The sequence below is a fragment of the Zea mays genome, chromosome 6 (assembly GCF_902167145.1).
Source record: "Zea mays cultivar B73 chromosome 6, Zm-B73-REFERENCE-NAM-5.0, whole genome shotgun sequence".
Lineage (NCBI taxonomy): Eukaryota > Viridiplantae > Streptophyta > Magnoliopsida > Poales > Poaceae > Zea > Zea mays.
In genome coordinates, this window is record NC_050101.1 from 48,588,981 (window position 1) to 48,613,808 (window position 24,828).

The 24,828-nt window shown below is 42.2% G+C and overlaps 2 protein-coding genes across 5 annotated transcripts; both read left to right on the forward strand.

The window, feature by feature from the left end:
* Positions 1 to 2,951: 2,951 nt before the first annotated feature.
* Positions 2,952 to 5,160, forward strand: LOC103629270 (WAT1-related protein At5g64700). 4 transcript variants are annotated; one of them, XM_008650435.2, is made up of 7 exons: positions 2,959 to 3,224; positions 3,305 to 3,435; positions 3,540 to 3,602; positions 3,758 to 4,136; positions 4,249 to 4,410; positions 4,505 to 4,656; positions 4,760 to 5,007. In XM_008650435.2, the coding sequence occupies exons 2-7, from the start codon at positions 3,320 to 3,322 to the stop codon at positions 4,887 to 4,889; spliced, it is 1,002 nt and encodes a 333-aa protein (XP_008648657.1). In that variant the 5' UTR covers positions 2,959 to 3,224; positions 3,305 to 3,319; the 3' UTR covers positions 4,890 to 5,007. The 4 variants fall into 4 exon arrangements, with proteins under 4 accessions (XP_008648659.1, XP_008648657.1, XP_008648656.1 ...); XM_008650437.3 differs by having other exon boundaries at positions 2,952 to 3,435; positions 4,789 to 5,007; XM_008650434.3 differs by having other exon boundaries at positions 2,959 to 3,435; positions 4,760 to 5,153.
* A 12,836-nt stretch (positions 5,161 to 17,996) lies between these two features.
* On the forward strand, positions 17,997 to 21,225 carry LOC103631031 (uncharacterized). Its single transcript, XM_020539757.1, has 4 exons — positions 17,997 to 19,866; positions 19,953 to 20,273; positions 20,346 to 20,451; positions 20,527 to 21,225. The coding sequence occupies exons 1-4, from the start codon at positions 18,194 to 18,196 to the stop codon at positions 21,220 to 21,222; spliced, it is 2,796 nt and encodes a 931-aa protein (XP_020395346.1). The 5' UTR covers positions 17,997 to 18,193; the 3' UTR covers positions 21,223 to 21,225.
* Positions 21,226 to 24,828: the final 3,603 nt, after the last annotated feature.

The following is a 24,828-nucleotide window of genomic DNA, read 5'->3' on the forward strand; positions in this document are numbered from 1 at the left end:
TTTGGTAGAACATGGGTTATATCACGTTCATTTCCCCTAGCATAATTATGATCAATAACATTTGGCACTACATGTTTGCTTTTGTGGAAGAGGTTGTTATGTCTCATAAACGAACTGAAATCTATTATCGATGTTCTCAAGGTTTCTAGCTGTATAAGGCAAAGAGCTACCCTCTCCATGCTATGTCCAAATTATGTAATCCTTCACAAATCCTCGGTATACCAAATGAGATATGATTTGTTCTCTGTCATCAAATACAATAGCATTTTTTATAGTCCATACATGGACAATATATGTGCTTTGTCTTTGTTCTCCAAACATGGTTCGTAGCGACATCAATAAGCCTATGGACCTCGGATATGTATGATGGATCTAGCCTTGATAAGTTATACATCTAGGATGTCCTCTCCATCATCACCTATAAAAAAGTAACATAAACACACAATAACACAAATTGGTAAGAGAAACATAAACCAACATTTCCTAACAACTAAATATATCACGGATAAACAAAATGGCAAAAGAAACACAAACCAACCTTTCTTAGCAACCTTCTTCCAAAAAATAAAGATCAAAACTTCTCCCCTTGTATTTTGTGAAATCTAGTCTCCAACGGAAGTTGGACTACTCACGAGGTACACAGTTCCGGTCGATAAGGATGAAGGGGTATTTATACAACAAAGGTCACATGTTGTTGGATTAGGCAACCTAACTACTTTATCTCTAACACATGGTGAAATCCTAGATCCAAAATGTGGCTAAAATTGAGGAAAAATGAACAAAAATTGGCAAGAGAAACATAAGCCAAACTTTCCTAGCAACTAATAAACAAAAAATCTTAATACCAACCTTTCATAGAAACTAATAAAAACAATCTTAATTACCATACAACACATGCACCTTTCATTAAACAACTAAATATGTCATGGATAAACTGATTTGAGAACTAAACACGAAAAAGGAGAGAGGATAGACGAAACCTAACCATCTTAAGCATCCTCATTTGAGAAAATAGAGAAAATAACCTAGCTATACTATTCTCTCTCCATGGTGAAACCTTAGATCCAAAATGTTGCTAAAATTGAGCTAGAATGAATAAAAATTGACAAGAAAAACATAAACCAACCTTCTTAGCAATCTTCTTCCAAAAAATGAAGATCAAAACCTTCCCTTGTATTTTGTGAAATCTAGACCTCCAAAATCGCCTCCAATGCAAGTTGGCTATGACCTACAGTTCCTGTCAGGGGGAAGAAGGTAGGGGTGAAAACGGGTCGGGTATACCCGTCAGGTACCGGGTATGGATAGTGCAAATACCCATTTTTTCGTGTATAGATTCAGGTATTTTTATATTCGGCACGGATACGGGTAATACTCGGATACTACAGCTTCGGATTCGAGACGGATACGGAGCGAGGAGTACCCGGTAGATACCCGGATATTCGGGTCGGATACGGATACCCGGAATTCGGGTATCCTTTTTTCTTGTTCCTGCATAATATAGTTATAATATCGTAACTTTTACATATGAAATCGGATAAAGTTCATATGAAAATTGTAGAGCTTGAAGAGATCTATAACTTTGTAGTACATCAATTTTTTGTTTAACACATCTTTAGGCTAAAATCATTGAAATAATGTCCAAATTTATATTAAATTAATAGACTTTATCATTTTTATATGGGGGGCTTAAGGTTATCTCCATGTGGGAACTTCAGGTTATCTTTTTATAGACTATTTATTAGTATTGGTAACTTATTTACAATTTTCGATCTACGATACAATATTTTATGGATTTAATTGTTTTTTGATGATTTTCTATGATAAGAAATTAATAATACATAAATAGCCTAAAAATCGTGAAATTTTATTGAGGCCCAACATATGTCCATATATAACCATAATTTTTTTTGGATCATAAGATCTATAAGATGTCCGCGTTTCTTCCATTTCACTTTCACCTATTTGTATGAGTTACATGTGAAATCATTGTAAGTATCAAAGTTTCAACATAATCAGTACTTTATCACTTTCGTATGAGGACTTGAGTTATCTTTGTATAAAATATTTATTAGTTTTTATAACTTATTTGCAATTTTTGAGTGAAACTAGAATATTTTATGAATTTTTAATATTGTGGTGTTGGTTCTACAATGTCCTGGTGATTAATAACTTTGAACTGTATGATGTCAATTTTATCGGTTTTCTTTCCTACATTTGATATATCATATACATGATTATGTATGGCTTAATTTATGTGTTTGTTAGATGGTTGGACAATTAATATCATCGGGACCAAGTACCCGACAACTATCTGGTACCTACCCAAATAATATCCGTTATTCGTTTCTTATCCGCCCAGATTATTACCCGGTCACATCCTATACCCTTTCCGAATCTTAACTAACCGTATCCGGTCCCGTATCCGAGATAAATGACCATGTATCCCGCTGTATCCATCCCGTTTTCATCCCTAGAAGAAGGTGTATTTATAACACAAAGTTCACTTGCAGTTTGCTTAAGGAACCACCGGTGGAAATCCTATTTTCACCGGCGGTTCTTTTATACCAACCGCAAGTGGAAATAACCCGTTTCCACTGGCAGTTCCTTAAGCCGGCCTGACCTGTTTATTTTCACTGGCGCCTAGTAACTGAAACCGCCGGTGAAAATTTGTACGTACCGCCGGCTTAAAGATCTTTTCTACTAATGTGACTCAATGTTTATCCATGCAACACCACTCCACCGAGTGTGTTATAACAATATCAAGCCACATGTTAACATACACCAAATTATCACAATATTCCAATGTCAACTAACACAATATTTTTATCGTACACGATTAATTTCACAATAAGTCAACTCGTCATTGCCAAACCTAGCTCACCGGAGATAAAGAAAGAAAGATACAAGGAGAATACATTGCCGAAAGAGATCCGTATCACACATCAGCAAAGATTAGCATGTGTGCCGTCGACACATGACGTCGAATAATACTTATTATTTAGTGGCTAGCCCATAGCATGTTGCAGCTGTAGTGGGAGCAGTGAATGCAACAAGTCAGAGTGACCAAGTCTGATCGATCCCTTCAAGTGTTAATTAGGACCGATCGATCAGTAGATCGACTAGCAGGCCCATGACTGGTCTGGTCAAGCAATTAGAGTCAAATTACTTGACGTGCTTGTTGCAACCGTTGGATTATTGCTCGATCACATTCAGCTAAATAGCAAGTACTTCCATTGTTCTAACTAACAAGACACAGCTGTCGATGGAGGCGAAGAAGCCTTACCTGATCGCCGTCGTCATACAGCTTATATACGCCGGCATGTTCGTCGTCTCCAAGGCAGCCTTCGACCATGGCGTCAACACCTTCGTCTTCATCTTCTACAGGATGGCCGCCGCCTCGCTGCTCCTGCTGCCGGTAGCCATTACCCTCCAAAGGTAATAAGCTACCTGATTCGATTCGATTCGATTTGGTTTGGTTTCGAGGGAGATTATTCTTAGCTAGCTATAGAGACGACGACACATCGTTTTGTTGCACGCAGGAAGAACGTGAGGTCCATGTCCATGGGCCTGCTCCTCAAGCTCTTCTTCTACGCCTTGATCGGGTCATACTCATACTACATCTCTGGGCACACGCATGCACATGCATCTTCAGATTTTCAGAGCATACATAGATGCATCATAACAGACTACTCTAGATTACAGATGTATGTATGTGTGCCCACCATGCACGCATGATTTGTTATAAACTCAATTGCAGGAACACATTCAGCTTGAACCTGTACAACGTGAGCATGAAGTGGACATCGGCGACCGTGGCGTCCGCGTCCAGCAACTCCATGCCGGTCATCGCCTTCTGCCTGGCGCTGCTGCTGAGGATGGAGGCGGTGAGTCTGAGGAGCCGCTCCGGCGTGGCCAAGGTCGCCGGCGTCGCTCTCTGCGCCGCCGGAGTCTTGGTCCTCGCCTTCTACGCCGGGCCGGCGCTCAGCCCCGTGACCCGCCGCCGCGCCGCCTTCTTCGCTGCCGCCCACCACGCAACGGACAAGCATCATCCGGCGAGCGGCGGGACGGCGTGGGTGGAAGGAGCGTTCTTCATGGTCCTCGCCAACGTCACGTGGGCCCTCTGGATCGTCCTGCAGGTACCATGATTATTAGCGATCATCCCTTCACGTGGTGCATCAATTAATTAACCGTTTCTTCCACGTTTGAGATCCCAAGCTAGCTAAAACATTAATGAATGGATCTGCGCAGTCCGCGTTGCTGAAAGAGTACCCCAACAAGATGCTTGTGACGGTGACGCAGTGCGTGTTCAGCATGACGCAGTCGTTCGTTGTGGCGGTGGTGGCCGAGAGGGGCGACTTCTCCGAGTGGAAGCTCCGGTTCGACATTAGCTTGTTAGCCATCCTTTACACGGTATTACTAGCGATACACATAGCTGTTGCTTCTCGAGATATATACATGGTGCAAGATCGATCGAGAACTGATCTGTGTTGCGTTGTGAACGCAGGGGTTTGTGGTAACGGGCGTGTCCTACTACCTCCAGGCATGGTGTATGGAGATGAAAGGCCCCGTCTTTCTGGCCATGTCCAACCCGCTCTGCTTCGTCTTCACCATATTCTGCTCGTCCTTCTTCCTCGGAGAGATCGTTCACCTTGGCAGGTAATAGACAGTTAGTTCACTGGATTAGGAGATTAATTAGCATGTGTGATGCATATTTTCGCATTATTAGTTTTTTGTTTGGTCTCTTGTATGGCGTTGGCAGCATCGTAGGTGGTGCTCTCCTGGTTGCAGGACTCTACAGCGTGTTGTGGGGTAAAAGCAGAGAAGCCATGGAGTCTGAGGCGGAGGGAATGGAAGATCACGCACCGTCATCCATGGACGAACAGGCGTGATTAACAACAACACAGGTCTTACGACGTCGGAAGAGACGTGTAAAGTAGTAGTGTGAACATCAGTTATGATGCTCTGCCTCTAGACCTAAAGACATGTATATATGCTAGTTGTATGTTAGCCTCTGTTTGGTTTGGGTGATTAAAGTTTAGTCATTTTTAGTATATAAAGAAGCAAACATGATGACTAAAGTGGATTAGCTAAACTTTAATTCTTTAGTCACCAAAGGTGTGACTAAAAGGAACTAAAGTATAATTTTTACCTTATTTGTTATCTCCACTCTATTCTTGCAGCAAACATCCACTAAATAATAGGGATAATACAGTCATTATTCACAACAATTAATGCTCTTTAGTCCGGTTTAGTCACTAGAACCAAATGGGTTACTTTAGCGACTAAACATTAGTCAATCTAGTGACTAAAGGAACCAAACATGGCCTTAGTATATATCCCGAAGGAAGGGATGCACAATCACGAAGGCTAATCTGCGAAACCATTGGAGGGCAAAGGCATGTTTGGGAGCAAAGTGAAATGAAGGAGACCGGAGGAACTAAAATCTCATCAATATTCAATTTTAAATACGAAAGAGGTTTTAGTCCACTCAATTCTCCTTATTTCTCTTGCTCCCAAACAAGGCATGAAGATTTTATTAGAGCAACTCCAATCATGAGCCCAATAGTTGGGTCCTATATTTCAATTTAGCTACGTACTGAATTTGTTTAGGGCACAAACTGAAGGTCCGTTTCCAACTATTGAGCCTTAAATAGTGTTTATGTTGGAATGGTCATGCCATTTCTGTTAGCCATCCAGCAATCGTCGAAGGTCCCCCCAAGTTGCCCACGCCAGGCGTGCGTGCGGTCTGCCCACCCAAGGTTCAGTACTTTCAGTGTCAATTTATTCAGTAACTAGGTTCCATGCATTCATCTCCTTCTTTCTGTTTCAGTTTATACAACTTTCTGTTTCAGTTTATACAACTTGTGATGTAACGTAGTTTCAATAGCCGAATCGAATGTAGTACTTAAACATTGACATTGTTGTAGTGAAACACAGTTTTAGTGCTCGAAGCAAATGAGGTACTAAAAATTGTTGTGTTGAAGCTAATGATTTAGATGCCGAAACAAATGATGCACCTCACATTATGTGGCCTAAAAAACTGAAGGACATTGCAACATCCTAAACTAAACAACTTATTGTGGCTGAAGCAAATAAAGTAAGTATCTGAAACTTTTTTTGTTTACTAAAACGAAAGATGCAAACAATGGCCATGATCTCACATGATTCGATGGCAGCCAATGGGCAAGATCTAACATTTTTCTCAGGACATGATTCAGGTGTAGCAATAAGAAAGCATGCATAGATTCAAGACATGATTTAGCCTTACCATTTTGCATATGACACCACAAAAAAAATAACTGATGACATATATCTATAAGAAAACATACTATTATAGGAGAACAACCCACATTTTTCTTACTTTGCAGAAACTAGGGAACTCATTACAGATACACAAATTGCCCGTTCTTAATTCACACAAACTGCTTGTTCTTCACAGAAACTTCTTGTTCTTATATCACAGAAACAACAACTTGGTTATTACGTACATCACAGAGATAGATAATAAGCTCACTCACACGTACACAGAAACAACAACTTCTTGTTCTTTCAATACAAATACTATGTTCATCCACACAAATGTACCAATGGAGCACCAAGCAGATCCAACAGACGGGAACAGGGAGACACACCACGGGAGTTGGGAGGATGGAGAGGAACGTCGTGCTTCCAGGGGAGCACCAAGCAGATCCGACGCCGAGAACCACAACGCAAAATCCAAACTGGGCAAAGGCGTGTGACCGGATGGTGAAGCAGAGGATGGAGGGAATGAGGCGTGTGTGTGGCTAGATCGAGAGTGGAGGTTGGAGGGGACGAGGCAGGGGCATGCAGCTGAATCGCTAGTAGATGGAGTGGAGGCGAGGCAGAAGACGACCATCGAAATTTCCTGTGGAGAGCACTCAAACTATAGGGCTGACACTTTCTAGGTCCAAATATGCTATTCATGAGGTTGGGCCCTAAAATGTTTAGATGAATTTCATTGAAATCAGGCCCTATTGAAGCTGTCTTTTATTGTTTAGGCTCTATCTTTCAAATTGTTTATGTGTTTAGGGCTCCTATTGGAGTTGCTCTTAGTAGTGCCGAAGGAAAACATGCAATTGCAGATCAGAGAGCTATTTTTTTGAGCTATTTCCAGTTTAGTACAGGTGGGATGGGCTTTCAGAAAGAGGTTCATGCTGAAGCTTTGTTTCAATGTGCACATAGCTGAATCACACACCTGGGCTTTCAGAAGAGTTCCATGCTAAAGCACTTCGTTTCAATGTGCACAGAGCTGAATCACACAGGGACGGCGGCACGCCCTCGCCCACACCAGCGACGACGATGGCTCCCTCCCTCATCTACGGTAGCTACTAGGGCGAATGTGGTGTTGGTCAATAATAATATCTGAATTGTTGATGGCGACACAAGGGGTGAGGTTGCTCAGAAATTGTTCATAACGTATGCATGGTCTTGCCAAGAAGCGATTACTAGTAGATACACACTACTATTTTATGGCTTATTGATCTGAACATGCATTGCAAGCCAATACATGCCTATGCTATCCATTTTATATATATATATATATATATATATATATATATATATATATATATATATATATATATATATATATATATATATATATATATATATATATCCCACCAGAAGCATATATATAATCCCTGTTGCACTATTTAATAAAAGTTAGTTGGTGGACGATGACCCTAGCTAATTCATTGCATCAATGACGATGTATTCAACAATTAGCTATCTTCGGAGCAAGAATTCAATGTCCGGAGGTTTTTGTTTCACAACAAGAATGTCTTTGCTTGGTCAGAAAATGACTTGTGTGGAGTGAATAGAAGCATAATAGAGCAAGCTCTAAATGTTGACCCAAGCACTAGACCACGAAAGCATAAGGTTCGTAAGATGTCTGAGGACAAGGCCGAAGTCAAAAGATTTCTTAGTGCTGGAGTCATAAGAGAAGTTGCATATCCAGAGTGGTTGGTGTTGGAACTCGCTAACACGTGGTCAACCGAGCCCGAACAGTGGAAAATCTGGAAGAGATTTGATGCCTGGTTACACAGAGTATTAGAGCAATAGTGATTTTCTTTCGTCCCCCGCAATGGTGTTGTACGGGGGTATTTATGGATTGGCTGTGGATCCGAAGAAAGTGGTAGACATTCTGAACTGTAAAGCGCCAACAAATGTTCGAGGAATCAAGAGCTTATTGGAATGGCCGGATATTATAGGCGATTCATTAAAGGTTTTCAAAGATTGCGAGACTAATGACAGGTTTACTAGCAAACAAAGTTGAGTTAAAGTGGACCCAGAAGTGCCAAGAGGCCTTTGAAACGCTAAAAGAGAAGTTGACTACGACGACTGTCTTAGTCTTGCCTGAAGTGCACAAGCCATTCTCGGTGTATTGCGACGCTTGCTACACTAGCTTGGGATGTGTATTGATGCAAGAAGGGAGACTTGTGGCTTACTCGTCCCGACAGTTGAAGGTTCATGAGAAGAATTATCCAATCAATGACCAAGAGTTAGTAGCATTGGTTCATGCACTAAAGACATGGAGGCATTATCTGTACGGGCAGAAGTGTGATGTTTATACAGACCACAAGAGTCTGAAGTACATATTCACCCAGTCGGAGCTGAATATGAGGCAGCAAAGATGGTTAGAGCTGATCAAAGATTATGAATTGGAAATTCACTACCATCCAGGCAAAGCGAACGTGGTAGCAGATACTTTAAGTAGGAAAAGTCAAGTCAATATGATGGTCGCTCACCCGATGCCTTATGAGTTGGCCAAAGAATTTGACAGGTTGAGTCTCAGATTTTTGAACAACACGCGAGGAGAAACAGTTGAGTTAGAACCCACCTTAGAGCGAGAAATCAAAGAAGCACAACAGAATGATGGAAAAGTCAATGAAATCTGGCAACTGATTCTAGAAGGAAGAGGCAAAGATTTTCGAGAAGATGCAGAAGGTGTGGTACGGTTTAAGTACCGCTTGTGTCTTCCCAATGAACAATCCATAAGGGAGTTGATCCTCAAGGATGCTCATGAGACAACTTATTCCATACATCTTGGAAGTGACAAGATGTATCAGGATCTGAAGAAGAAATTCTGGTGGTATAGAATGAAAAGAGAGATTGCAGAGCATGTGGCTATATGTGACAGTTGTCAAAGAATCAAAGCAGAGCATCAGAGGCCTACAGGTTTGTTGCAGCTGTTGCAGATTCCTCAATGGAAATGGGATGAGATCGGGATGGACTTCATAGTCAGGTCGCCTCATACTCGAGCCGGCTATGATTCCATTTAGGTAGTAGTGGACTGCTTGACCAAGTCATCCCACTTCATACCTGCCAAAACTAGCTACAGCAGTGCAGCATTGGGGACCTGTAAATGTCCAAGATTGTTTGTCTTAATGGTGTGCCAAAGAAGATAGTGTCAGACAGAGGAACACAGTTCACCTCTCATTTCTGGCAGCAGTTGCATGAAGCTTTGGGTACACATTTGAATTTCAGTTTCAGCTTATCACCCGTAGACAGATGGTCATACTGAAAGAACTAACCAAATCCTAGAAGATATGTTGAGAGCCTATGCGTTGCAAGATCAGTCCGAATGGGACAAGAGATTACCTTATGTAGAATTCTTGTATAACAACAGTTATCAGGCCAGTTTGAAGATGTCACCGTTTTAGGCGCTTTATGGGAGGAGTTGTAGAACTCCGTTGCACTGGGATCAGCCTGGAGAAAAGCAAGTGTTTGGGCCCGACATTTTGCTCGAAGCTGAAGAGAACATCCAGATGGTTCAGGAGAACCTGAAGCTAGCACAATCAAGGCAGCAAAGTTATGCAGACACAAGAAGGATAGAGCTGAATTTTGAAGTGGGAGATTTTGTCTACCTGAAGGTATCGCCTATCAGAGGAGTCAGAAGGTTCGAAGTCAAGGTCAAGCTAGAACCCCAATATGTTGGTCCGTATCAGATTCTCGCGAAGCGTGGAGAAGTGGCCTATCAGCTCAGTTTGCTAGAAGATTCGTTAGCGGTGCATGATGTCTTTCATGTGTCTCAGTTGAAGAAGTGTCTACGTGTGCTAGAGGAGCAGTTCTGAAACGGAAATGTGCCCTTGGGCCATTTCTATAAGTATTTTGGTGATTAGATGTCCAACACATATTGAGTGAGTTCTTATGTACCAAATGGGTGACAAGCGTGAAATCAAGAACAAGGTATGTTTCTAGACTTAGTGAATTGTTTTTGTATACTAACATGGTTATCTAAGTGCTAGAAATAGTGCCAAGAAAAGAAGATTCGAATTGGAGAAAAGTTGGCAAAGGTCAGCCAACACCAGCTCGGGCCTGGCACACCAGACTGTCCGGTGGTGCACCGGACAGTGTCTGGTGCCCTAGGCTGGCTCGGCGTCAACTGGGCGCTCTCGGGAAAAGAGAAAGGCGACGTGGCTATAATTCACCGGACTGTCCGGTGAGTCAACTGCGCTAGCGGCTAACGGTCGGCCGCGCGATCAACGCGCGACATGTGGTCACGCCAACGGTCGATTGGGCACACCGGACAGTCCAGTGTGCACCAGACAATGTCCGGTGCGCCAACCGATCCCGAGGACCAACGGTCGGCTGCACCCCGTATGGAAAGAAATTGAGCACCGGACTGCTACAGTGGCTGTCCGGTGGGGCAACAGACTGTCCGGTGCACCACTCGACAGAAGGCAAGAATTGCCTACCAAATTGATGTCCAATGGCTCCTAGCTGCCTTGGGGCTATAAAAGGGACCCCTAGGTGCATGGAGCAGTACACCAAGCACTCTCTAAGCATACTAAGACATCTAGACTCTGCCTCCACACATTTGATTTGTTGTGTTAGTGATTTGAGCTCCGTTTGAGTTGTGAACTCCCTGTGCTGTGCCTTGAGCTCAAGTCTTGGCTTGTGTGCGTGTGTGTGCTGAGGATTGAATCTTGTGTGTGTTGTTTTCCCTCTCTTACTCTTGTGCTTCTTGTGATCGAAACTTTGTAAGGGCGAGAGGCTCCAACTTATGGAGATTCCTCACAAACGGGAAAAGATCTCAAAGGAAAGACCGTGTTATTCAAGTTGATCATGGATCACTTGAAAGGGGTTGAGTGCAACCCTCGTCCATTGTGACGCCACAACGTGGAAGTAGGCAAGTGTTACTTGGCCGAACCACGGGATAAAAATCGCGTGTCTCTTGTGTTGCTCCTCTCCGTGATTGCTTGTGTTCGCAAGAGCTCGTTCCATAAACTTGATTAACTCACACTAACATCTTTATAATCAAGTTTGTGGCTATTTAGTGTTTGATTTTATAGGATCACCTATTCACCCCCCCTCTAGGTGCTCTCAAGTTCCCAGTGGAAGGTCTGGAAGTCCAAGAAGACTTAACCTACATAGAGAAACCAACGCAAATTCTTGAGACTACAGACAGGGTCACCCAGAGGAACACTATCAGAATGTGCAAAGTCAGGTGGGGTCACCACTCTGAGGAAGAAGCAACTTGGGAGCGTGAAGATGATCTGATGGCCAAGTATCCCGAACTCTTTGCTGGCCAACCTTGAATCTCGAGGGCAAGATTCTTTTAAGGGGATAGGTTTGTAATGCCTAGAATTTGGGGGCATAATTTTTTGTCTCCAATACTCACCAAATTCAGGCGTTACTCTCTTTTCTCTTCCCATTACTTCTTCCCATTTTCAAAGAAGTATAGAGACTGGTGTTCTTATCGCGTGTAAATAAAAAACCTATGTTGACATGGGTGTTGCAGCATGCCGAGGCATATTTCTTTTGTGTGATGTTGTGTCTAATCATGCGTTCGTATCACTCGGTTTTTGGTTCACGATTTAGATTCGATTAGAGTTAAGTGGGTGTGTGCAGTGGTTTCTGGCCTGGCTCGGCCCCTAGCGCGCCCCTGGTGCCCTCCCCCCCATGCGCGCGCCCCACCCCCTCTCTCTCTCATTTTCTTTTCCCACACAGCAACTTCCCTCTCCCTCTCTTCCATCTCTATTCCATGTCACCTTGCCCTAGGTTGGATTCCGGGGAGCGGTTGCCGTCGATCGTCGAGCCCCGAGGTGAGCTCCCCCTCCCTTCCTCTCCCCTCTCCTCTCCCTCCTTCCTCCCTGCCCTCCGCGCCCCCTGCTCGGTGCCTTCCTGGCCGCGCGCCCCTGCTCGACGCCCCTGGCCACGCGCTCCCTGCTGACCCCCGGCTGCGTGCCCCCGCATGGCCCCCGGTGGCGGCCTACACCCGGCATGGCGGCCTGCCCTGGTGCGACAGCCCGCCCCTGGCGCGACCTACCCCTCGGCACGCCCCTGCCCCAGCGCGGCCCCGTGCGCGCAGCCCATCCCCGGCGTGCGCAGCTTTAGCACGCGCAACGTTTAAATTCAGTTTGAATTCAGTTTTAAATTTTGTTTAATTCATGTGCTGCGTTGCGCGCTTCGTTGCGCGACAATCCATTTTAAATTCAGATTTATTAGTGTGTTGCGTCGCGACGCAACACATTAAATAATTTTTAACTAAACGAATCGTCGCGTGATGATTCGTTTAATTTCAGATTATTTAATGTGTTCCGTCGCACGTTTCATCATGCGACATTTTGTTTTAGATTCAGTTTAAGTAGCGTATGCTGCCGCACGCTTCGTCGCGCGATGCTTCACGTTAATTTCAGATTTAATTCAAGTGTTTCGTTGCGTGCTCTGTCGCGCCATGATTTGTTTAATTTTAGTTTAGTTTAAATCTTGAGTCGCACGACGATTCATTTCAATTTTCAGTTTAGTTCGCGTGTGCTGTCGCACGCTTCGTCGTGCGATGACTTGTCTTAGTTTCAGTTTAGATCACGTGTGCCGTCGTGCGCTTCGCCGCGTGACAATCCTATTAAATTTACCTTGAGTTGTTTATACTAATTAAGCGTGTAGCGTAACTTTATTTTATGCATAGCGCAATTGTTCAATCAATATGGTTATGTTTAGACAAGTATTTTAATTCATAGCTGCTTAACGTTATCACCTTTCGACCGTAGCCTCGACCGTTGTATTTTCTTTTTCGTATAGTCATAGATGCGAGCCATGCGCCAAGCGTCTGCTTATTTGTTGCATTCCATCACGTGGTGTATTGTTTCTTTTATATTAAGTTTGTGGAATGTATGTTTGAACTCGTATAGATAACGGTCCGTTGGTGGAGTCCGAATGAGTTGCAGGTGAAGACCCTGAGCAGCAGCTGGTTGGTGAAGGCAAGTGTCCCTCGACCCATCTATGTCCTATACGTTTTATAATTCACTCCCCGTATTTACACAATTTATACCTAAGGATTGACTAGCTTTGTTTATCTTATCCTTGTTTACCCATGTGGGTTGGATCATTTTGGTTTAGCTCTATGCTAGTGCTTGACCTTAATCAATGAACATGATGAGATTATTTATGATACGCTAATTTCCCCTTTTGATTATGATGATGATATTGCGATATTTAATGGGACTCGAGTGGTTTCTCGAGTGCCTCTCCGTAAGGACTGATTCGTTGGATGACCACCCAAGAAAAGAGTACAACCATGAGGGTGGTATGGGACGCCCTTAGCTGAATAATTTGAGGAACTAAGGTGTAGTTCGCTTCGCCGTCGTGCCGTCAATGGGGCTCGGTGTATGCGGCTCGCTCTGCCGAGGGTGGTTTGCCCCTTGGTGAGGAGTGCGGTACATTTAGGAAACCTAACAGGCGACTACAACCTCAGGGAATCTTTGTAAAGGCTATGTAGTGAAACCTTGCCTATTCACCTTGGTAGTGTTTAAGGGTTTGATCGGCCTGAGGCAAAAGGGAATCACGTCTCGTAGGTAAAGTTTGCAACCTCTGCTGAGTGTTATGAAACTAATATATCAGTCGTGCTCGCGGTTATGAGCGGCCTTGGGAGCTCCATTGATTAGTGACACATTTATCATAGATACTTAGTTTACAGGTGATGATGAGGATAATGATGGTTTTGATTATGATTATGATTATGATTATGATTATGGTTTTTGGTATTCTTTCCATTTGGAAAGAGTACTTTTGGGTTAACAACTTGGGTTAATGCTAAAACCTGGCTCTCTACTAGTAATAATTACCTCACCAACTAAAAGCAACTGCTTGACCTTAACCCCACATAAAGCTAGTCCACTACAGCCAAACAGGAAAATTGCTTAGTATGTTGATGTGTACTCACCCTTGCCTTACACACCAACCCCCTAGGTTTTCCACATTGCAACCATTGCTCAGGAGAAGATGAAGTCATGGTGGAGAATTTCCAGGATTTCCAAGAGTATGAGGAGTTCTAGGCGCGGGTTAGCGGCAAACCCCCAGTTGGCTGCTTATGAAGGCCGTGTTTAGCTACGTTTCGTTTTTCACACTTTGATATTTGTTAATGACTATGTGGATGTCTCGGACATCATGATGTAATCAGACTATTACCCTCTTTTATGTTATTATTTGAGCACTGTGTGATGTTGTCCGGTTATGTAACTGCTGTGTACGTGAATTGCTGATCGTGGCACGTACATGGTTTGCATTCGGTTTGCCTTCCAAAACCGGGTGTGACATGAGCCGACCTGACGCATAGAGCACCTTCTCCGGATCAGTACATTCAACAATATTAAGTATCTTTTCCACTGACTTTAGTCAATCACATCATGTAGAGGATCTGGAGAGCTGGAGAATGTGGGTGGCTTATGACTCATGAATTCTTGGTGCTTGTCCCGTGGTGGAGCTGGTGATGGTGGTGGAGGTAGTTGTGGTTTTTGCTGCCCTTCCAGTCTTTCTTGTCTCATCTCCTGTCATATTTCCTATCGTTTCTGATGCATCTTTTGGCATTCTTGCCACATCTGAGTTTGCATTTTAGTCATTGTGTTCGCCATTTGCTGTAGTAGCTACATCTGAGCAGTAACTACTAGATCTGTCCAAGCCGGTGGAGGGTTTGGTGGAGGATTCATCTCTGTCTGTGGTTGGTTAGCAATCCTTCTGCGACGGTCGTTGGCAGGTAGATCGATACCTCCTGCCTTCCTGGTATTGACCATCTGAGTTAGAAACATATGGTAAGATAGAATTGTCGATAAGACGAGTAATTACGAGACATCCACTTTTAGATCATGAGATTTTGGGGTCTTATTAGCTCACTAGATTTTGGGGTCTTATTCCTGCGTGCCGACTAGTGGGCCGTGGAGGTCAGCCGCGGGGGAAACACTATCGGGTGGGGCCACCTAGCGGAGACCGCCTCTCCCGCGGACCTCGCGCGCCGGCAAAACAGATGGGTTGCCGCATCCGCGTCGCCTTCGCCACTAATAGCGCTAATGTCGTTGAACGCCTGGGGGATAAAACCCCGCATGACCTCCACAACCACGAGACCGAAGCCCTACATCCCCTCCAGACCCGTCTTTCCTCTTCCTCGTCGCGAAAATCCCGCATCAAGGGACACCGACGTCCGCCGCCATGGTCCCGTGCCTGCACTGCAGATTGGGGGCCATTGTGGTGTCGGGATTGTTCATCGGCGGGTGGGGATCACCGGTGTGAAGTATTGCGCTCGGAGGTCCGTCGTGGTGCCCTGAATTTCTCGCCATTGCCGAACTCCGCTGCGCACTGCAAACACCCCTGCTCGGCCTTCGATCCCCGGTAAGCACCTTCCCATTGCGTGCCTTACCGTTTTTACTACCTGTAATTACCCTCGGATAGGAATTTTAGTGCGCGAATTGCGTTTGGGCGCAGCACCGGCGCGGTCGCGTCCATCGCGGTCGTGTCCGTCGCGGTGAAGCACCGCCCTATATCGCTGGGGAAGAAGATAACCTGTACACCGTTGGATCCGTGCTGTACGGCTCGGATTAGATCATAGGTGCGCCATCTCGTTTGATGTATCCTAAGCGTCGGATCGAGATTGAGTGGTCCGGATCATCCATCGCGTAATTAAATCTGGGCTGCGGATCGGTGATCCGAGGGCCCGTGTGGCGTACCGCTTCGATCAGGGCTGGATTTAATATGTGCCGCACATCCAAGATCGTATGGTCAGAGTGCTTCTGTATTCTTCGCCATGTCATAATTGTTAAAGAGACCCTGCGAAATTAAATATTCAACTCGCAGTCCAACTCAGAATTAAACCGAGTCTGTGGAATTTTTGCACCAAAGCCCTCGCGCTTTTTGAAATTTGATGCCTAGTCCAGAGGATAATAAAAACAGAGGAATAACTGTAGAAATTGGTTTTTAATACAAAATAAATTCTAGGAACTTGGAAAATTCATATCTAATTCATTTTTAGTCCAAATTGTTCCATTCCAATTTCTAAAATTTTGTAATATTAATGTTTATCACCTAGAGTCTCTGTTTTGACATGAAAACAGTAAGAAAATTTATTTCTCATTTAATCCTATTTCAAGTACATTAAGCCTGTGGAAATTCATAATTTAAAATCTATAACTCCAAATTTAATGATTCATGTTCCTACACTACAACAGAAACCCCCCTATAGCATCGCATCCGCAGCAACACATGTGTGTATGCGTTGTAAAAAAATAGGAGGCAACGCTTAATATGTGTTGCAAGCATCATCTGTTAAGTTAGTAGAGGAGTGGCAATGCTTAATATGTGTTGCTAGCACCATTCATTGTTTAAATATGGTGCGACAACACTTAATATGCGTTGCTAGCGGAATGTATTGATTAACTATAATGTGGCAACAATTAATATGTGTTGCTAGTAACATTTAATATTAGAACACAAATTAGTTGTAATATATTTTTATTAGTTTGATATGATTACCGCTATAGTTAAATAAGAAAATATTATTTTGATTTGATATTTTTATTATCCCCAATTCTCATGCTATGTATCACGTTTATTAAGATTTTAGAATAGAATTAATTAAATAAAAAATAGAAAAAATTAAAGTCATATCATAGATTGAACTCAAGACCTAATGACTAGAAGACTACAAAGGTTGCAGCATTGACCAATTAGTTCCAAACAGATTTGTGCATGTTTTCGCGAGTTCTTGATCTCTGGACATCCAGCGTCCGACAGCTACTTCCCCTTCTTCTCCAGTGCCGGCGTCCTACGACTGCCCTCTCCTTCTCCAGTGCCGGCGTCCGACGACTGCCCTCTCCTTCTCCGGTGCCGGTGCCCGACGGCTGCCCTGCCCTTCTTCTTCGGTGCTGGCGTCCGACGGCGCTGCTGCCCTCCCCGTCTTCTTCGGTGCAGCCGTGCAGGCATCCGACGGCGCTGCTACCCTCCCCTTCTTCTCTGGTGCTGGAGTCCGACGGTAGAGTCCCTTTCTTCTCTTGTGCTTCTGTCCGACGCCACTGCTGCCCTCCCCTTCTTCTCTGATCTCTTTTCCCCCATTGGCTGAGTGTGCAGCAATATACCTCCCCTGCATAGCGGCAAAGGGGTAATCAGTGGTACAAGTGACAAGTAAGAGCAAGTCTCCTCACTGTTGATTTAGTTTGAAATCCATTAGATTCTTTTCACCTAGTTTGCCAATTACCCTTTTAAATCATAACAAAATCATATATGAACCATGAATGAAGTATGACATATTATTCACATTTTAAATGTTCAGCTTGCAATTTAGAACCTGGAATAGCTTTATTATACTTGTTGTGTTATTTGGAAAGTAGAATTAATAAAATCATGTTTTTATAGTTCTGCAATGGATGTTGGAATGGTTAAGCGACTTTTACGTTATCCTAAAGGTTCTGATCCATATGTGGCTGGTGTAGAGAGGTTTATTGAATTTGCATATAAAGATAAGCCCGAAGGCAGCAAGATTTATTGCCCATGTCAGTCATGCGTGCACACTACTGTTCAGTCGAAAGATGAGATGTATGGTCATTTGGTGTGCAATGGGATTCTTGACAATTATGATGAATGGGATTTTCATGGCGATCCTTCAGTGCATATTAGTGGTCTAGATAAAAAAACACAAAGCGATGAAAGGCATGTTAACATTGGGCAAATGATTGAAGATGCCATTTGGCATATATATGATGACACACCTATGGTAGATGGAGATGCACCAGTGACCGGACCCAATTCAGAAGTTGAACAGTTTTACAAACGGGTCGAAGAATCAAAAAAGCCTTTATGGGAAGGTTGTGAACTCACAGAGGTAACCTTATTTGTGTTGTTGTTTAATGTGAAATCCTCAAACAAATGGTCAGATAAATCTTTTGGTGATCTTCTTGAGGTTCTGCATATGGCTATTCCTAATGGAAAGGACCTGCCAAAGAATTTTTATGAGGCTAAGAAAGTAATTTCTAAATTTGGACTGGGATATGAAACTATTGATGCATGCCGAAATAATTGCCAATTGTACCGGAAGGACAAAAAAAATGATGATTTTTGCACAACCTGTAAGGCTTCAAGGTGGAAGGATAAGGAACCCAATTGCATACTAACAAAGAAGGAAAGGAAGAAAGCAACTCCTTGCAAAGTACTACGATACTTCCCTATTAAAGATAGGCTCAAAAGAATGTTTATGTGTAGAGAAACAGCACCTCTCCTAAGATGGCATGATGAGGAGCGCATCAAGGATGGTTTGCTACGACATCCAGCTGATGCTCCAGTGTGGAAGAGGTTTGATGAAAAGTTTCCACAATTTGCATCAGATTCTCGTAATATTCGTTTTGCATTGGCTACTGATGGGTTTAATCCATTTGGGAAGATGAGTTCTATGCATAGTTGTTGGCCTGTTGTTTTGGTAGTCTATAACCTCCCGCCATGGCTTTGCATGAAAGATCACAATATTATGTTGTCCTTGATGATTCCTGGTCCTAAAAGCCCAGGAGATCGAATTCATGTGTTCTTTGAGCCACTTTTGGAGGACCTTAAGGATCTTTTCCAAACTGGTATATCCACATATGATGCATCGAGAAATGAGAGTTTTACTTTGCGAGGAGCCGTGCTTATGACCATAAGTGATCTACCTGGTTTAGGAATGCTTGCTTCTCATATGGTTCATGGGAAATTTGCATGCCCACCATGTGGTGAAAATGTATGGACGAAACAACTGAAGAATGGTCGTAAATCATGTTTCCTAGGTCATCGCAAATATATTGATCTTGATCATCCGTACCGTTTCGATGCAAGTTCCTTTGATGGAACGATAGAGCTTGGTAAGGAGCCTTCAACTTATTATGATCGTCCAATTTTGCATGAGATCACTGCACTTGGTAATTTCAAGGACTCAAAAACTTATAAGTCAGTAAGTAGTTTGTTCTCGTTGCCTTACTGGGATGATAATATTCTTAGATACAACCTTGATGTGATGCATATAGAGAAAAATGTGTTCGATAATTTGTATGACACAATATCGGGTTTAGATGGGAAGACAAAAGATAACCTCCAAGCTCGTTTAGATCTTGTAGACATGAACATCAGAGCAGACCTACACCCTCAAGTAAAAGATTCGGGAAAGTTATACCTGCCACCAGCAAGATTTGGTATGTCTAAAAGTGAGAGACGAGTATTTTGTGATGTTATTAGAAACATAAAAGTTCCAGATGGTTATTGCAGAAATATCTCAAAATGTGTTAACGTTGCAGAAGGAAAAATCATTGGCCTCAAAACACATGACTGTCATGTTCTAATGCAACAGTTCATGCCCATTGCTTTGAGGGGAAATCTTCCAGATGATATCACAGCGGTTGTATTTGAGTTGTCTGCTTATTTTCGAGGAATATGTTCGAAAGTTCTTAATGTTGAAGAGTTGGATCGTTTAGATCACTCCATTAAAATCACCTTATGCAAATTGGAGACAATTTTTCCACCAGGTTTTTTTACAGTTATGGTTCATTTAGTTGTACATCTAGCAACTGAATGCAAGATGGCTGGACCAGTTAATTATCGTTGGATGTTTTTTATTGAGAGGTAATGATTCATAATGTCGCGTGTTTCATTTTCTTGGTTTTAAATTTATTCACTTTTACTAATAAGTGTTTTTACATGGCTTGCAGGTACCTAGGGAAATTAAAATCATTTGTTCGCAACAGAGCCTATCCAGAAGCCTCAATGGCAAATTCTTTTTTGGCAGATGAGTGTATGGTGTTTTGTTCTAGATACATAGAAGGTTTCTCGACAAAGCTAAATAAACCATCAAGGAATGATGATAGTTTGGATCAGATTGACTCAAACTTACATGGTCACAAGTCGTCGTTGTTTCCTCCAGTAGGCAAACCATTGGGAAAACCATCAAATTTCATTTTAACTAACATGGAGAAATTGCAAGCTCATAGATATGTACTATTCAACTGTGATGCTGTGAATCCGTATCTTAAGTAGGTGAATTCTTGCTCCTTTATACATGCCATACGAAATTGGATATATTGTAATGAAAAATATTTTTGCAGGGAACATGCTTCTTATTTGAAAAGAAAGAGACGTGACCGACGCCCAACTGTTAAAGAAATTGAAAATTTACAAAACAGATATTTTTCCAATTGGTTTAGAGAACATGTATGTACCCTAATTTGTGTGATTGCTCAAAAATATTTTATATTCATATATGTATCCATTTTTTGTTCCGTACAGATCATGCAGAAGGAGGAAAATGATGGTAGTGACAACATCGACGAGGACATTAGATGGTTGGCTCGAGGACCACTAGAGATTGCACGAAGGCATAGAGCCTTTAACATTCGTGGGTTCAGATTTCGTGCCAAACGGTTTGATAAGGCGACTCAAAATAGCGGAGTTGTTGTTACTGCAAAGACATCTAGTTATTCATCGGCAGGTGATAGCAACCCCATACTTGGAGATATTATGTACTATGGTAGGATTATTGATATCATAGAGTTAGACTACTACGGGAGATTTTCAGTGGTACTATTTAAATGTGAATGGGTTGATGTCACTCGAGGCAAAGGAGTAAAAACAGATAAGTTTGGCTTGCCACTAGTTAATTTCTCGCATCAAATTCACAAAGGTGATAGGATTGAGCATGAACCCTTTGTATTTGCCAATCAAGTTGACCAAGTGTTCTATATAGATGACCATACTAACCTAGGATGGTCAGTTGTGTTGAAGATGAAACCTAGAGATGTATTTGACATGGGGGAGGATTGGAATGAAGTTCAATGTGAACCTTTTCATGTCAGCATGCTTGGTGACCTTTTTGATAAAGCTCATGACAGACATTCATGGACTAGAAGAGATATGGAGGGAATTACTGTAGAAGGGGCAAATAAAGGCCATAATCCAAGTAGTGATGCCGAAGATGAGCCATAAAATAAAAAGGTGAGTCATGTTTGCTTTTGTCATCGTACTAGATTTGCTCTGATAATGTGAAATCTGACAACCCTTATTATTACACACAAGTAAACTGAACTGTATTACACAGCAAGCCGGCTTCAGGACAGGAGGACCACCCCGGAATTCGCTCTAGCAGGTGGTGCTGCTTTGCTATCTGGAAACTGTAAATGGCTTCTTATTATCTACCGGTAGTGAACTCTGTAAATGGCTCAAGCATGCATGGTGCTTAAGCATACTTTGCACTTTCTTATTATCTATCAGGAAACTGTAAATGGCTTCTACAATACAGCAAGCACGCAAGTTTCTGGAAACAGAAACTGGGAACAGCAAGCACGCAAGTTTCTGGGAACACAAGTTTCTGGGAACACAAGTTACTCGGTCAAGCAAGTAGTTCTGGGAACACTAGTTTCTGGGAAATTGTTCAGCAAGCATGGTTATGGGAACATAATCTGGGAACAATAAAACAGTTTATTACACCCAAATGTGACGTGTTTTATAATGCCAAAAGTCTCAGTTACTATGTAACACATTTTCAGTTTCAGTGAACAGACTGTCTCATAGCCAACCAAATTCAATTTTTCAGTTTCAGTGTAACTGCACAAACTATCTTAGTGTAACTGCATAGTCTAACACATTTTCAGTTTCAGTGAACAAACTAAATTTTCAGTTTCAATGAACAAAGTGACAAACTGTTTTTTCAGCGCATGCATAGCGTAGCATTAGCATTACCCAAGGAAAGGAATTGTTACTACCTGTGTATAGATGGAATTAAATGCTATGTGTGTTAGAGGTTATGGATACTGCAGCTTCTGAAAGAACCAAATGTATAGATATGTTTTAGTATTTTACATAATTTACATAAATAAATAATGAGATACAATATAATTTTGAAGGCAGTAGCAGCCAAGCAGGAACTATAAATTAGCTTCCAATATAGCCACTTTGGTCTTGTGCAGTTTCCAAATTTCCATTTAACCAACATAGTTTTGAATCATTTGTAGTGCAATAGTTTTGAACCATCCATACGTTGGCCGGACAACCCAGCCTGAACTACTACTATCAAGTTTGCTTCTCTTGTTCTAAAAAATCTGTGACCTGAACTGAATAGTTGCTTTGCAGGTGGATGTCGATTTTTTGGTTGACAAGTTGAAGGTTACAAACTACTTTGATCCTGAGGTGAAGAAGTAATGATCCGCCGAGGCTCAAGGGACTCGCACAATTATGATAACAATAATCAGAGCTCAAGCATGCTTACAGAGAAAAACATCCTAAGCCAATAGCTGCATCCCCTCAAGATTCACGCTTACTCTCTGAAATACAAGAGCAGCAGAATTTGTTGAAGACCTATGTCGTGAAGAACATCATCCTAGAAGAAGGTGTGGAGAGGCCAAAAGTCGGCCTGATGGTGATGCCTGGTTTCCTGATCGGGACCAGCGTCATACAGTCACGTGTGTACCTTTCAGATGCCAAGTGTGCTGACTGACTGAAGATTGCACAAGGAGCTTGAGGGGGTGCCTTTGCTCCTTGGGAGAGCTACCAGCAGCATAAGTTGTGGCTGGAAATGAAGATGAACAAACGGCTGCTACTTCGCCACCTAGAAGTGTCAAATGGGCAGTTAAGAAAATTACCCCTCGAAAGAAACTGAAGAATCGTGCTTATCACGGACAGTAGATCTGAAAAATTATGTGTAATAAATTGTGATGTTCCCAGATCTGAATGTGAACCGTGCTTATTTTCACCGTACTCATGTTCCCAAAAACTAGCTTGCTGTTGGCAGATGCATGTACCAGAAACTTGTGTTCCCAGATCATCTGAATTTTGTGCTAGTCTGGCTGTTTATTCCCAGATTTAGTTCATGTGCTGTTTATTGCTCCCATGTGAGCTGTGCTGGGAATTTTGTTCTGGGAATTTTGTTCTGTGAATACAAAGTAGTTCTGGGAATAAACATGAACTAAATGGTTCCATTTTCATGACTGATGCTGTTCTGGGAAATAAACATGAACTAAACGGTTCTGGCAAAGTAGTGCTGGGAAACTAGCTATGCAGTCAGTGCTGGGAAACTAGCTTGCTGTTGCTAGAACCAAAGGAGAATTTGCCAGAACCGAAGGAGGCAAACATGTTCCCAGAATTTCCCAGAAAACATGTTCCCAGAATTTGCCAGTTCAATAGAGAAATTATTTTCTCGGGGATCAATTTTCCCAGAACACTGACTGAACACACAGACAACAGTACTGGGGGCACAAACTGCTTTGCTAGAATTCTGGGAACTGCTCCGGATATAGGAAGAACATTCGCAAATACAGTGAACAGCAACCATATAGCAAAGCAGTTCCCAGAATATCAACATTAACCATATAGCAAAGCATTTCCCATAATTAAAATTGCAGAGACAAAGTATTACACATTAACCATATGAACACACTGACTGAACACACCGACTGCATAGATAGTCTTCAATACATAGATTGTCTTACATAAACACACTGACTGAACACACTGACTGCGAGATCTCAAGAAAGGCTGGGTGCGACGGTGGTGAACTTGTAACGATAGCGGGTAACAGATGTGTGACGACGTCAATATTAGTGTAATAATCGTCGTCCTTACCTGGTAATGGACTCGTCATGTCCATTTCAGAGTGTAGGCTTTCCCCTGGTTTTTCATATAGTCAAATCCCTCTCCTTAGCCTCCATTTTGTCGAAGCCACATCCGCGGTGTTTCATAATGGCAAAAGTCTCCGTAGTACAAATATAGCTCAAACTGTGAAGTTGTAGATCAATGGTATGAAACGTAGTGGAGATGTGTCCATTTTTGAAGCACCTATATCCATACTTCAGTATAATCATCTAAACTTTTTATCTCAACCAACTAGGACCATGTTATGACTCCATGGCAAGTTTCACTATTTTTGAGCACATTTGGCATTTATTTATTTATTTCGCTTGGAAAGGCATTTGAAGCATATAAATTAGTAAATGGTCCAAAATAGGGACATCTTTACATGAATTAAGTCTATAACAGTTAGATGAACACTTGGTGCACTTTTGAGGCAAAAAACATAAAAAAAGTTACAAATATAGCTCAAGATGTGAAGTTGTAGTTCAATGATATGAAACGTACAGTGAGAAGTGTCCATTTTTGAAGCACCTATATTCATACTTCTTTATAATCATCTAAACTTTTTATCTCGACCAACCAGGACCATGTTATGACTCCATACCAAGTTTAACTATTGTTTGAGCAAATTTGGTATTTATTTATTTCGGCTTGAAAAGGCATTTGAAGCATAGAAATTAGTAAATGGTCCAAAATAGGGACATCTTTACATGAATTAAGTTTATAACAGTTAGAAGAACATTTGGTGCACCCTTTTTGGCAAAAACATAAACAAAAGTTACAAATATAGCTCAAACTGTATAGATCAATGGTATGAAACGTAGTGGAGATGTGTCCATTTTTGAAGCACCTGTATTCATACTTCTGTATAGTAATCTAAACTTTTTATCTCAACCAACCAGGAACATGTTATGACTCCATGCCAAGTTTCGCTATTGTTTAAGCACATTTGGTATTTATTTATTT

Excerpts from the sequence above, each read along its gene's own strand:
- LOC103629270 (XM_008650434.3), top strand. The coding sequence starts at position 3,263 with ATGGAGGCGAAGAAGCCTTACCTGATCGCCGTCGTCATACAGCTTATA. Across the intron at positions 4,137-4,248 it reads CCCTCTGGATCGTCCTGCAG|TCCGCGTTGCTGAAAGAGTA; the intron begins GTACCATGATTA and ends GGATCTGCGCAG. Across the intron at positions 4,411-4,504 it reads TGTTAGCCATCCTTTACACG|GGGTTTGTGGTAACGGGCGT; the intron begins GTATTACTAGCG and ends TTGTGAACGCAG.
- LOC103631031 (XM_020539757.1), top strand. The coding sequence starts at position 18,194 with ATGGCTATTCCTAATGGAAAGGACCTGCCAAAGAATTTTTATGAGGCT. Across the intron at positions 19,867-19,952 it reads TGGATGTTTTTTATTGAGAG|GTACCTAGGGAAATTAAAAT; the intron begins GTAATGATTCAT and ends CATGGCTTGCAG. Across the intron at positions 20,274-20,345 it reads GCTGTGAATCCGTATCTTAA|GGAACATGCTTCTTATTTGA; the intron begins GTAGGTGAATTC and ends ATATTTTTGCAG.